A 14,804-nucleotide genomic window follows, 5' to 3' on the forward strand; every position below is an offset into this window, starting at 1 on the left:
AACACAGCATCCTCTCAGAGGAAGATTTCCCTCCAGGATTCATTAACAAGAAAGGTAAATTGCCCAAAGAGAAATGGCAGCGAGAATTTTTATTTAAAATTTATGGCAAATAAATCAAAACATGAACTCTGAGGTATAACGAAATGCTAGGTAAATTAATTTAAGATTTAATCAGTGAAATTTACATTAAGAAAAATGTCAAATGTGAATGTATCATTAAGTAGGCCACAACTAAAGATTACTTATCCTGTTTAAAAATGAAAAAGCTGCAACTGGAGATGCAGAAACATAAGAAACTTGAAACTAAATGATGAACTACTGATACACTTCGGAAAAGAATTTGATGTTCTGACTTGGTTCTAGATTAACTACTCTAGGAAATATATTAAGTCAGATTCCAATGTAATTAGTGTAATAGCTCTTTTCTTTAAAAAGTGTAAGAAGTTCCAATTTCAAAAACATTAATGTTTGGGCTGAGAGCCATTTGGCATTCTACATGTGAATGTGCTCTATAATCCTAGACAGTTTGATCTAGTTCAAGGTCCCAGAAGATATTTTCTTTTAATTTGTTATTTATTTATTTTATTTTTTTTTAAGAGAGGGGTAGAGAGAGAGTGAGAGGAACATCAATCTGCTGCTGTATGTGCCCTGACCGGGGATCAAACCAGCAAGCTCTAGGCAGGACCACGCTAACCAACTGAGCTATCCCCCAGAAGGTATTATCTAAGCCAGGGGTCCCCAAACTACGGCCCGGCCGCGGGCTGCATGCGGCTCCCTGAGGCCATTTATCCTGCCCCCGCCGCACTTCCAGAAGGGGCACCTCTTTCATTGGTGGTCAGTGAGAGGAGCATAGTTCCCATTGAAATACTGGTCAGTTTGTTGATTTAAATTTACTTGTTCTTTATTTTAAATATTGTATTAATATTTGTTCCCATTTTGTTTTTTTACTTTAAAATAAGATATGTGCAGTGTGCATAGGGATTTGTTCATAGTTTTTTTTATAGTCCGGCCCTCCAACGGTCTGAGGGAGAGTGAACTGGCCCCCTGTATAAAAACTTTGGGGACCCCTGATCTAAGCAGTGCAGCAACCATTCCAAACTGGGAGAGAATGGAATCAGCCTTTTACTCAGGAAAAGAAAAACAACAATGAGAAGCAAGCAAAAGGAGCTGAAAGTAGTCGCCTGAGAAGGGAGATGGGAAAGCAAAGAACTACTGTTTTTCTTGTTCACCTTTTAGCATGCTTCTGATTTTTAAAATTATGTTTATATATTTTGGTAAAAAATACATATTAATTTTAACATTTTTGAGAGTTTTAAAACTTCCATGTCATTAATTACTACAGGCATTAAACATATGCGTTATTGACCATCCATAGTTCTACTTATAGTGAACTGCCTGTTAAACTTTGCTCATGTTTAATAAGGTTATTTTTATTTCCCCAAAGATTTGAACGAATTATTTGAATTAACATAAAATGATCACTAACACAAACTTAAATTTCTGAAACATAAGACCAGTCCTAAGTAAAATGAACATATGAATCTGCTATGATCTGGGTGTGTCCTCCCCGCAAATCCATATGATAAAATCCTAACCCCTTTGGCTCAGTGGTAGAGCATCGACCTGGCGTGCAGGAGTCCCAGGTTCGATTCCCGGCCAGGGCACACAGGAGAAGTGCCCATCTGCTTCTCCACCCCTCCCCCTCTCCTTCCTCTCTGTCTCTCTCTTCCCCTCCCGCAGCCAAGGCTCCATTGGAGCAAAGTTGGCCCAGGCGCTGAGGATGGCTCTGTGGCCTCTGCCTCAGGCACTAGAATGGCTCTGGTTGCAACAGAGTGTCGCCCCAGATGGGGAGAGCATCACCCCCTGGTGGGCGTGCGGGTGGATCCCGGTCAGGCACATGCGGGAGTCTGTCTGACTGCCTCCTCGTTTCCAACTTCAGAAAAAAAAAAATCCTAACCCTTAAGGTAATAGTTTTAAGAGACTGAGCCTTTGGGAAGTGATTAGGTCATGAGGGCAGAATCCTCATGAATGAGATTACAGGTAGTGCCCTCATAAAGAACCAAGAGCACGCCCTTGCCCCTTTTCTGCCCTGTGAGAATACAACCGGAATCTGCAATAGGAACAGCGTGGTCCTTACTTGACCACGCTGGCACCCTGATCTTGGACTTCCAAGCTCCAGAACTGTGAGAAACAAATTTATTGTTTATAAGCTACCCATTCTGTGGTATTTTGTTAGAGTAGCCAAATGGACAAAGACATGAAAGCAATCTCTTCAATATATTAAGCACCACTGAGTTATACATTTAAGTGGGCAAGTTGTATGATATGTGAATTCTATCTTAATAAAGCTGTTAACAAGAAGAATGAACAAACAAAAAAGAAAGGAAGGAAAAAAATTTCTTCCCACTGCTCTGAGCAAAAAGTACAATTTATTTCAACAGGCAAAGAAAAATGATCTCTTCTAAAAGCAGTCAATTCAAAGAAAATTTAGAGTACAATATGGTCGAAAATGTTAAGTTTGCTATGAACCCATATTTCTTATCCCAAAAGCATTACTACAAATTTACAGCATGGGAGACACTCACCTGGATATACAGAAAGTAAGGGTGAGAAGGGACTAATAAAATTATAGAAATGAGCCAATAACTGCACAGCATGGTCACTCTACAGTTAATACTGTATTGTATATCTGAAAGATGCTAAGACATTAGATCTTAAAAGTTCTCATTACAAGAAAAACAATTTTAACTATGTATGGTGATGATGTAAACTAGACTTATTGTGGTGATCATTTCCCAATACAAGTATACCTCAGAGATACTGATGTCTGGTACAACACTACCACAATAAAGCAAATATTGCAATAAAGTAATTCACAAATTTTTTCTGGTTTCGCAATGTACATAAATGTTAGATTTACACTATATTGTAGTCTACCAAGTGCACAATAGCATTATGTCTAAAAAAATGTGCATCGGTCCCATGTGCAGACGTCCCGGGTTCGATCCCCTGGGAAACATGAGAAGCGACCACCTGCTACTCTCCCCCCCTTCCCCTCTCATAGCCAGTGGCTCAGTTGGTTCAAGCATCTGCTCCAGATGGGGGTTGCTGGGTGGATCCTGGTCGGGGCACATGCTGGAGTCTGTATCTCTATCTCCCCTCCTCTCGCTTAAAAAAAAATTAAATAAGAATAAATACCTTAATTAAAAAATACTTTATTTCTAAAACAAATGTTAACCTACACCAGTGCCTTCAGTGACTTGTATACTTTTTTGATGACGGGGGTCTTGCCTCCACTTTGCCGGCTGATCAGGGTGGGGCTGCTGAAGGACGGGTGGCTGTGGCAATTCTTAGAATAAAACAATGCAGTCTGCAGCACTGACTGAGCACAGGTTTTCTGTAGGATGCAATGATGTGGACAGCATTCTACTCACAGCAGAATTCAATCCTCTCAAACCCTGATGCTGCTTTATCAACTGAGCTTACGTATATTCTAAATCCTTTGTTGTCATTTCAACAATTTTCACAGCATCTTCTTGATTCCAAATCAAGAAACCATGTTTTTTGCTCATCCTCCAAAAAAGGAATTCCTCATTTGTTCAAGTTTTATCATGAGATTACAGCAATTCAGGAACATCTTCAGGCTCCACTTCTAATTCTAGCTCTCTTGCTGTTTCTACCACAAAAGCATTTACTTCCCTCACTGAAGTCTTAAACCCCTCAAAGTCACCCTTGAGGGTTGGAATCAACTTCTTCCAAATTTCTATTAATGCTGATACTCTGAACTCATCTCACAAATCATGAATATTCTTAATGTCATCTAGAATAATAAATCCTTCCCAAAGGGTTTTCAATTCGCTTTGCCCAGATCATTCATGTGTTCATTGAAGTAGCAGTAATTTAAATTTCCTTCATCAGCCTGACCAAGCGGTGGCGCAGTGGACAGAGCATCAGCCTGGTTGGCTGAGGATCCAGGTTCGAAACCCCGGGGTCACCAGCTTGAGAATGGGGTCACTAGCTTGTAACCCTAAGTCGCTGGCTTGAACCCAAGGTTGCTGGCTTGAGCAAGGGGTCACTGGCTCAGCTGGGAGCCCCCCAGTCAAAGCACATATGAGAAAGCAATCAATGAACAACTAAGGTGCCACAATTATGAGTTGATACTTCTCATCTCTCTCCTTTCCTGTCTGTCTGTCCCTGTTTGTCCCTCTGTCTCTCGTCTAAAAAAAAATTTCCTTCATCAAATGCAATTTTAATCCACAAAATTATTCTGACTCTGAAGTATATCTTATGATGAGAGCAATTAACTTTAGTGAGGATTCTGGAAGGAAAGGTACAACCATGTACTTTGCTCCGACCATCCTGGGGCTTTAATGTTCAGTGTATCATAGATTTCTAAGCCAAATGGGAAGTGATCTCACCTTCAGGAATCTGAGTTGAACAGTGGAGGGAGGTGGGTTCAGGAGAGGTTCTTGCTGCTATGTACTTTCCTAGGGCACTAGATTGCACGGCGAGCAGTTATTTATACAAGTATGCCCATGCCAGATTTCTCCAAGTTGCTCTAAGTCAAGTTCTAAATTGCTCTAAATTGTCCATAGTCAAACCAGACATGGATTACAGGGAACAGAGCTTCAGTATCTGACACAGGTGCAGTGCTTTTGTTACATAAGCTTCACCTGTAGCACATGAACAAAAGTAGCTAGACATGCTGAAGAAACCGAGCTACTAAGCCTAGGGTCCCTTAACATGGTCTTACCCTTTCTTTTCCCCTTCGATCATTCAATCTATATGTTCCATGCTGAGGACCTGCTCTCTCTCTCCTGTACCAGAGTTACAAAAAATGGAAGATGAAATATTTTCTAAAATGGGACTACAACTGCCAATTTGGCAAGCTGAGACCTCTCTCTCATGGGGCAAGGTGGTAAGAGATCCTGTGTTCCTAGTAGCAAACAGGAATGAGTTGTCATCATCCCCACACTTTCTGGTGCTGCTAAACTAGCCTCTTACACAGCTGGAGAGATTAAACTGGCAGAGGCAATGCCCCTATCTAGAATGTTTACTTCAATCTGGAGGCTAACTCTCCAGGCAATCAGTAGCCAATAAATCTTTATAATAGGCTGCCTCATACAACAATGCAAACACCTGCCTGCTTGTCCCGCATCCTCAAGTTGTCACTGACCTGAAATGTCATCTTGAACATATACTAACCCCTATATGCTTGCGTATGTTTTGGAGCTTACTCTGTTCCACTTCTGAGACAGTCTCAGTAATATTCTATGGTATCATATGAATAAAAGTTACTGAATGTTGGGCGGGAGAGTTAACTTATTCTTTTTTTTTTTTTTTTTTTTTTTCCTGAAGCTGGAAACAGGGAGAGACAGACAGACTCCCGCATGCGCCCGACTGGGATCCACCCGGCACGCCCACCAGGGGCGGTGCTCTGCCCCCCAGGGGGCGATGCTCTGCCCATCCTGGGCGTCGCCATATTGCGACCAGAGCCACTCTAGCGCCTGAGGCAGAGGCCACAGAGCCATGCCCAGCGCCCGGGCCATCTTTGCTCCAATGGAGCCTTGGCTGCGGGAGGGGAAGAGAGAGACAGAGAGGAAAGCGCGGCGGAGGGGTGGAGAAGCAAATGGGCGCTTCTCCTATGTGCCCTGGCCGGGAATCGAACCCGGGTCCTCCGCACGCTAGGCCGACGCTCTACCACTGAGCCAACCGGCCAGGGCCTTATTCTTAAGAGAACAAAAAAATTTTAAATTATTATTCTGTATGTCATTTCAATGTGTAAGCCTTCAACAAATTACCAAAAAACTGAGGTGGAAAAATGCAAAATGAAAAGGCTCCCTTGACTCTGCTTTTTTTTTTTTTTTTGAACAAAAGATGGGAACCCTGGAGAACTGCCCTTTTTGCTTCAATAAGAACAATTCCCTACTAATTTTTCATATCCAGCTTTGAAACTTCTTGCATGTCACTCCTATTTGGATTCCCTAACGTTATTTCTAACTAAACATGGCCCAAACTGCCTTCCATATTAAACAATCACATTTTCATCAATGTTTCTATTATTCTTTAAAATGTATGAAAATCTTTCTTTTATATATTATATCTCATTTCATAGTTGTTTAAGGTAGGAAGAAAAGTTCAACTTTGGTTATTCTAGCATAGCCAAAAGCAGAAGTCTCCAAATGACATAGGAATTAGAAGTAATATAATACAATGTAAAAACATAGACTTTGGAGTCAGAATTGTGTGGGTTCAAATTCTAGCACTTTCATTTTTAAAAAGTTTAAAATCCACAAAATGATTGTGGATGACTATTATAAAAAAGAAATAGAAAATAAGTGTTGGTGAGGATGTGTAGAAATTAGAACCCTTGTGCACTGCTGGTAGCAATGTAAAATGGTGTAGCCACTATGGAAAGTGGTCCAGAGATTCCCCAAAAAGTCAAATATAGAATTAGCATAAGATCCAGCAATTTCACTTCTGGGATGTGCACAAAAGAGGTGAAAGCTGGGATTCAAAGAAATATTTGTACAGCAATATTCATAGCAGCATTATTCAACAGAGCCAAGAGGTAAAAGCACCCCAAATAGCCACTGACAGATAACAGGTGAATAAAATGTGGTGTATACATGCAACGGAATATTATCCAGCCTTCGAAAGGAAGGAAAGCTAACACATGCTACAATATGGGTGAACCTTGACAATATCATGCTAGGTGAACTAAGCCAGTCACAAAAGAATAAATACTGTCTGACTCCACTTATACAAGGTACCTAGAATAGTCAAATTCATACAGACAGAAAGTAGAACGGTGGTTAGCAGAGGTGGGGGAGGGGAGATTGGAGAGTTATTTAATGGGTACAGATGTGAGAGGAGACAAAGAGTTCTGGAGACGGAACACGATGATGGTTGCTCAACAGTGTGAATGTATTTAATGCCACAGAACTGTACACATATAAATGGTTTAAAATGGTAAATTTTGTTAGATATATTTTACCATAATTTAAAAAATAAATGTTTAATCCTCCTGCTCCACAACTGCCAATTCTACGAATTATTTAAGATAGCTGGCCTTGCTAGTTACTAACTGGCCTGTGTGACCCTGGGTTGGCTAATTAAACTGCAAAGTCCCAGAGAAGTTTTGAGCATTGTACACAAAACAGGCACCTAACACAAATCTGTTTGGTGCCTCCAAACCACCTGAATAGCATAATCACCATAAGTATTTTAATAAGCCCAAATCAGGTAAACAATTGATTCTAATCCTAAAATAATAGTAATTTCTGAGGCATTTGGAGGCTATCATTTGGAAGATGTCAACTTCTCCCATCCTCTAAAAATGAGAAGCCCTCAGACTTTTAGAAAACATGGTAAATCCTTCCCTGATGGTTTCCCAGCCATGTTTATACTGAAATAATATCAGAATAGAAAATTATCATCCCCAATTCTGGTCTCTTAGGAGAATAATGTCATAGAATAATCACACTTACCTGTACTGCCACCCAGTGACAAGGTTGGTATATTTCATTAAGTAGCCATACACATTTTCCATGTGATCACTGTTTCAAGAAATCAGAAAGTGTTCAAGTCAGTGAAAATTGCAAGAAATATCAGGAAGTAAACTGTATAGATTTAAACATAGCTGTAGACATATATGTTCTATAAATGCCTCAAATTTTCATCAGAAGTAAAAGTTGTAGGTTAACAAACAGAGGTATTTAACCCCCCAAATTTCATACCCATGGAACTTCATTTTATCAGAATCCTTCAAAACAAGTATAATCCAACATAATTATATTATTTCAAATATAAAATCATTATATAAGTATAAAGTTACATAAATATGAATATACTATAAATATAATTATAAATAAAAATGTTTTATATGAGATATCGTAATACACTAATGGTGATGATAGTTTTAGTCATAACAACAAAGTGTTGACTTGGAAATGTCTTGTATACATACATACATACACATGTGTACCTATGCATAGATGTAGCTACAGACATGGGCATATAAAATGACACATTCATCCTTTAATACATAAGTCAATACAAGGTGTGTTTTTTTTCATTTAAAAAATGTTTTATAACAATTCAGTGGTGAAAAAAAATAATCTAGTTTTATGGCTCTAGTATATATTTAAAAAGGCCTCTACACCCAATACTTCCTCCTCACTCTGACAGGACACACAAGAGGCCAAGCTGTCTCTGATTCCTTGGACTCCCATAGCGACAATCCTATTTTTGATGAGAATGCGACATCCTCACTCCTATTCCCCCACCCCAGACAGGCAGAAGGGAAAGCACTCACTACCTGTCTTGCCCTGGGCGCTTTTACTTGGGACCTGGATCATCAGCCTTACTACACTTGAGGTTCTTTACTTCCTGCCTTATTTTTTCATTTATTGCATGTAAGGTCTATTACAGTGGTTCCTAGAAAATGCAGTATCTCACTGATAATTTTTTTTTCACTATTTTAAGTTTCCTTATAACTAGGGAAATATGTTAAAGCTAGACTTACACTGATATATCTTTTCTATATGTAGGCTTCATTTTTTTTTTTTTTTTATAGAGGCAGAGATAGACAGGGACAGACAGACAGGAACGGAGAGAGATGAGAAGCATCAATCATCAGTTTCTCGTTGTGCGTTGCGACTTCTTAGTTGTTCATTGATTGCTTTCTCACATGTGCCTTGACCGTGGGCCTTCAGCAGACCGAGTAACCCCCTGCTGGAGCCAGGGACCCTGGGTCCAAGCTGGTGAGCTCTTTGCTCAAGCCAGATGAGCCCGCGCTCAAGCTGGCGACCTCGGGGACTTGAACCTGGGTCCTTCCGCATCCCAGTCCGACGCTCTATCCACTGTGCCACCACCTGGTCAGGCTAGGCTTCATTTTTTGATTTTGTAAATTACATTAAGAATACATTGACCCTGGCCGGTTGGTTCAGTGGTAGAGCGTCGCCTGGCGTGCAGGAGTCCCGGGTTCAATTCCCAGCCAGGGCACACAGGAGAAACGCCCATCTGCTTCTCCACCCCTCCCCCTCTCCTTCCTCTGTCTCTCTCTTCCACTCCCGCAGCCAAGGCTCCATTGGAGCAAAGTTGGCCTGGGTGCTGAGGATGGCTCTGTGGCCTCTGCCTCAGGCGCTAGAATGGCTCTGATTGCGGCAGAGCGACGCCCCAAGATGGGCAGAGCATCGCCCCCTGGTGGGCATACCAGGTGGATGCCAGTCAGGCACATGTGGGAGTCTGTCTGACTGCCTCCCCATTTCCAACTTCAGGAAAAAAAAAAAGAATACATTTTAAGCATATCTACTCTAAAGTTTTAACTTTACACTACAAAATGCAATGAATATTAAACACTTGTTTTGTCTACTACACTGAATCACAAAGCATATTTGGTAAAATTTCAACTAACCAGCATCTAGGAAATTAAAAGTGTCAGGCAATTAGCAACCTGTAAAACATGAATGTTGCCTGACCTGTGGTGGTACAGTGGGAAAAGCGTTTACCTGGAACTTTGAGGTCATCATTTCGAAACCCTGGGCTTGCCAAGTCAAGACACATATAAGAAGCAACTACTGCCTGACCTGTGGTGGCGCAGTGGATAAAGCGTCAACTTGGAAACACTGAGGTTGCCGGTTCAAATCCCTGGGCTTGCCTGGTCAAGGCACATATGGGAGTTGATGCTTCCTGCTCCTCCCCCTTCTCTCTCTCTCTCTTTGTCTCTCACTCTCTCTCTCTCTCCCCTCTCTATAATGAATAAATAAAATCTTAAAAAAAAAAGCAACTACAATAAGTTGATGCTTCCCACTCTTAACCACCCCCCTCCACTCTCTCTAAAATCAATAAATAAAATCTTACCCCCCCCCCAAAAAAAAGAATGTCAAAGGCAAAAAAGCAAGGGAGAGCTGACACACCAATAAAACAAAGTCCAAAAAAGATTTAGATTGATCTGAATGACAGATGAAAAGGGCTGAAGATAAGGACACTCTCTCAGGCAAACAAAATAGCCAAAATTGATTATAAGATCTAGCAGCTATTACTGGTGAATGAGGGCAGTAATAAACTCAATGTTTGGTGCCTTTCTGATTTAATTTTTTCAAAGTGTTTGAAAATAAAGATAAAATCTAAAAATAAAGGCTTGAACCCATAACTAAATTTTGTTCCCTGTACTATTCTTCTATTCCAAGGTTAGCAGGCAACGCTAGTTATTAATGTTAAATGAAACTGCTCAAGTCCTTTCGGTTTCATAAAGTTCACTAATCTAAAGAAGCAAAGGTAGTCAAATTCTAAAATGCCAACCTGATGTTCTGATAACTCAGGGGTAGTCAACCTTTTTATATCTACCACCCACTTTTGTATCTCTGGTAGTAGTAAAATTTTCTAACCGCCCACCAGTTCCACAGTAATGGTGATTTATAAAGTAGGGAAATAACTTTACTTTATAAAATTTATAAAGCAGAGTTACAGCAAGTTAAAGCATATAATAATAATTACTTACCAAGTACTTTGTGTCGGATTTTCGCTAAGTTTGGCAGAATAAATCTTTATAAAACAACTTACTATACTTAAATCTATCTTTTTATTTATACTTTGGTTGCTCTGCTACCGCCCACCAAGGAAGCTGGAATGCCCACTAGTGGGCGTCAGGGACCAGGTTGATTACCATTGTGATCATTATATTTCTATTCTATCATGTTAAAACTGACAGGAACAGTTTAATTCTCATTTCATTATTTTCTAAGGATGTGGATATAGAGGAAATGATTCTTCTCTAAAAATGCAAGCCCTTTAGTTTTTACTAGAGTTCCTCTCTTCCCAGCCCCAGGTCACAGCAAAGCCATTTCTCGTGGGTCATTGGTACTTGAAAAAGCAGAGAGATACTTCTGTTGTTGGCTCTTACATCTTTCCCAGGCTTCGGGCTTAATTAGGAGAGAGATACTGACATGGTTTATTTGATAGCAGCATAAAGCCAGCCTCAAAAGAATCAGAGATTTGAACATGCAATTATAAACTACTGGGCTGCTTTTGCTATATAAAACAAATACCTGAGGTTACAAGAACAACTTAAGAACACCCTATTCTTTAGAAAAGCGGGTTGCACAGTCCTTCCTCTCTCATCCTTCCTGTCTGCTATAGTCAGTGCCACCAGCTGACGTGGAACGACTGTGCCATCTGGTGGCTAGCATAAAGAGCTTTGTGGGCAAATACCATTTGTTCACACTCTCCTTTCTTCTCTCTATGGCTGTATAATTGAGTGATCATGTAATACTCTTAAGCTTCATGCTTTTCTCCCATTTAAAGTGCGTGATTTTTTTATAGTAGGTTTAAAATAACTGTAAATATGAATAAAATCTAATTGTTAAAGTGGAAACACACCCCATATCTGATTATATCATAATCCTATTTTGTGTTCTATGAAGTAGAGAGATGATGATCCAAAAGACTAATATGCTAAAAAATAAGCAATGAAAAAGTTAATTTCTTCTTTAGTCCTTCAGCAACTCTACCACTCAACAAATTGGGTATATTCTGATCTTTTAAACATGTTAACATACAATTAGGATAGGCTCTAGAAGCTGACAGTCTATAAAAATAGTTGAATAACTGAACTACGCCAAGTGGCATAATTATATTTAGTTTGAGGCTCATCTCCTATATGTCTTAATAATGAGTGCTTCAATTCCTAAATCTCCATTATTATAATACATTTATTTCTTAATTACCTTTAATTATCCAAATTAAGGAAGGTATGTAACTTTTTTCTTCTATTTTATTTTTTTTGTTAGCGAGAGACAGAGAGAGAGGGACAGACAGGGACAGTCAGGAAGGGAGAGAGATGAGAAGCATCAACTTATAGTTGCAGCACCTTAGTTGTTCATTGATTGCTCTCTCACATGTGCCTTGAGCGGGGGGCTCCAGCTAAGCTGCTGACCTCTTGCTCAAACCAGGAACCTTTGGGCTTAAGCCAGCGACCATGGGATCATGTTTATGATCCCATGTTCAAGTCAGCAACCACATGCTCAAGCTGGTGAGCCCATGCTCAAGGTGGATAAGCCCGCGCTCAAGCCAGTGACTTCTGGGTTTTGAACCTGGGTCCTCAGTGTCCCAGGCTGACATTCTATCCACTGTGCCACTGCCTGGTCAGGCAAGATATATAGCTTTTAAAATTAAGCTATTTTTAAACAATTCTCAAGTATACCACATTAGAATTTGAATCTGTTATCTACCATAAAGTGATCACCTTGAAAAGTCTCGTGACCATCTATCACCATACAATTGACACCATTCACCCATGTTACACACCCCAACCTCCTTCCCATCTGGGAATCACCAATCTACTCTCTGTCTCTATGTTTGTTTTTAGATTCCACATATGAGTGAAATCATATGGTAGTTGTCTTTCTCCTCCTCACTTATTCCACTTGCATTATACCCTCAAGGTCCATCTATGTTGTCACAAACAGCTAGATTTCATTCTTTTTTATGGCTAAGTGGTATTCTATTACACACACACACACACACACACACATCTTTACCCTATTTTTGAATAGTTTCAAATCCGTTCATTTCAGTTCAACACAATTACTCAGTACCTTCTAAATGCAAAGCATTCTGAAAATCCATTGAAAAGGGGTGAGAAAATAAAAAAGCTAATTCGTCTCCATCCTCAATCCATAATCTAATATAGGAGAACTCTAGCACCCGAAGAAAAAGACAATGAAAAGGGCTCCTACTGGAAAAGACACACTGGACTGTGTTTGTTTTTTGTTTGTTTGTTTGTTTTTATTAAGTGAGAGGCAGGAATGCAGAGAGACAGACTCCTACATGCACCCCAACTGGAATCCACTCAGCAAGCCCCCTATTCTGAGATGCTCTGCCTATCTGGGTCGACTGCTCCGTTGCTCAGCAACTGAGCTATTTTAGCACCTGAGGTGAAGCCATGGAGCCATCCTTAGAACCCGGAACCAACTTTGCTTGAACCATTCAAGCCATGGCTGCGGGTGGGGAAGAGGGAGAAAAAGAGAGAGAGAGAGAAGGTGGAGGGGTGGAGAAGCAGATGGTCACTTTTCCTGTGTGCCCTAACTGGGAATCGAATGCAGGACTTCTATACACTGGGCGGATGTTCTACTGCCGAGCCAATCAGCAAGGGCTGAGATTGTGTTTTTAGCTGTCATACAAATGAAAGGAATTCCATTAAAGACACAGGGTTCACTAACCAAAGACGTAGGATTTAATAGTGATTTGGGTTGAAATGACTGGTCTTGACTGATGCGAAGTAAGAAAGAGAACAAAAGTCAGAGTAGAGTGGGAGAGGAGCAAGGACAACACCCACTTTTCCAGAGAGAACAACTGTGTCGATACTAATGCTTCAGAGAAACTGAGACCATAAAGGAGGTTTTGGATGTGTTCCAATATAACACGCTGAACTTAAGGGACCTGTGGGACGTACATAGGAAGACACTCACTGTAGCATGGCTTGGGTTGGACACAGATTCAGTGGTAATCAATAGATAGATATGAACTGGTATTTGAAGCCATGAGAGTAAATAAAATGACACAGGAAGTATTAGAAAATGACAAAAGATGGGAAGGAGTCAAAGAGAGAACCCTAAAGAGAAGTCTTAAAGGAAAGAGGAGTGCAAATAGGAGACAAGTAGTAGCTGAGTAGTAGGAAGAAACCAGGGGCATTTCAAGTTGTGGTCAAGAATGCTCAATACGCCTCACCAGGCAGTGGTGCAGTGGATGGAGCATTGGACTGGGATGCGGAGGACCCAGGTTTGAGACCCCGAGGTCGCCAGCTTGAGCGCGGGCTCATCTGGTTTGAGCAAAGCTCACCAGCTTGAACCCAAGGTCGCTGGCTTGAGCAAGGGGTTACTTGGTCTGCTGAAGGCCCACAGTCAAGGCACATATGAGAAAGCAATCAATGAACAACTAAGGTGTCGCATCAAAAAACTGATGATTGATGCTTCTCATCTCTCTCCGTTCCTGCCTGTCTGTCCCTATCTATCCCTCTCTCTGTCTATGTAATAATAATTAAAAAAAAAAAAAAAGAATGATCAATGCTATAGCAGGGTAAAGATAAAGACTGACAAGTTTCTATTCGGTTTAAGAACCAAGAAATAGAATGATGGAGGCAGAGCCAGATGGCAGTAACTGAAAAGAGACTGGGAGAAATAAGAGTGGTTAAGAGAATGTGCTTAAAGAGAGTAGTTATAAGTGCCTAACAGAAAGTAGATCGTCAAGAGAGAAAGGCTCAAGACTCAGGAGAAAGATAGCAGGGAAATAGGAGACAGGTGGGCTCCACAGTGCTGGCAGAGGAATTAGTCTTAGACACTGCTCAAGGTATTTTAACTGTAGGCAGGAACTTATGTAAGCTGTAGTAGGTATAAAGGAGGCGCCCGTCAAGCCCCATCAAAATTCCTACTTTCTATTAGGCAAAAACTGTCCTCCAAAAAGGCCTAGTTTTGGTTCATTTCCTCAATAACATAAATAGAATGATGAAGGGAGGGAACAGCCTGCTCAGCGAAGGAAAGGAACAACAGATGTCAGTGACTGCAGCACATGTACCTCCGGCTGCAAAGATATTCTACAGAGTAGTGTCTGCTTCCGCTCCTCCTATTACAGCACTCCGTGCATGGCCTAGAATAGAGCAAGTGTTCAATAAATCTCTGTTGAATGAATCAAACAACTGGAAGGTAAAACCACAAGACAATGCTGAGTAGTCTGCAAAAACAAAACCCATTCAATTCAAAGCCCATATATTCAAATCAGACAAAACAAATTCTAAATTCAACTGT

The 14,804-nt window shown here is 40.6% G+C and overlaps 1 protein-coding gene across 3 annotated transcripts in view; it reads right to left on the reverse strand.

The window, feature by feature from the left end:
• Positions 1-14,804, reverse strand: part of OSBPL11 (oxysterol binding protein like 11) — a 105,525-nt gene that overhangs the window by 70,251 nt on the left and 20,470 nt on the right. For all 3 annotated transcript variants that reach the window (XM_066240653.1, XM_066240654.1, XM_066240655.1), the window contains one exon: positions 7,491-7,559. In XM_066240653.1, coding sequence (XP_066096750.1) covers positions 7,491-7,559 — 69 coding nt within the window. The remainder of the gene's footprint in view (positions 1-7,490; positions 7,560-14,804) is intronic.

Source organism: Saccopteryx bilineata, chromosome 8, assembly GCF_036850765.1.
Source record: "Saccopteryx bilineata isolate mSacBil1 chromosome 8, mSacBil1_pri_phased_curated, whole genome shotgun sequence".
NCBI classification, from domain to species: Eukaryota; Metazoa; Chordata; class Mammalia; order Chiroptera; family Emballonuridae; genus Saccopteryx; species Saccopteryx bilineata.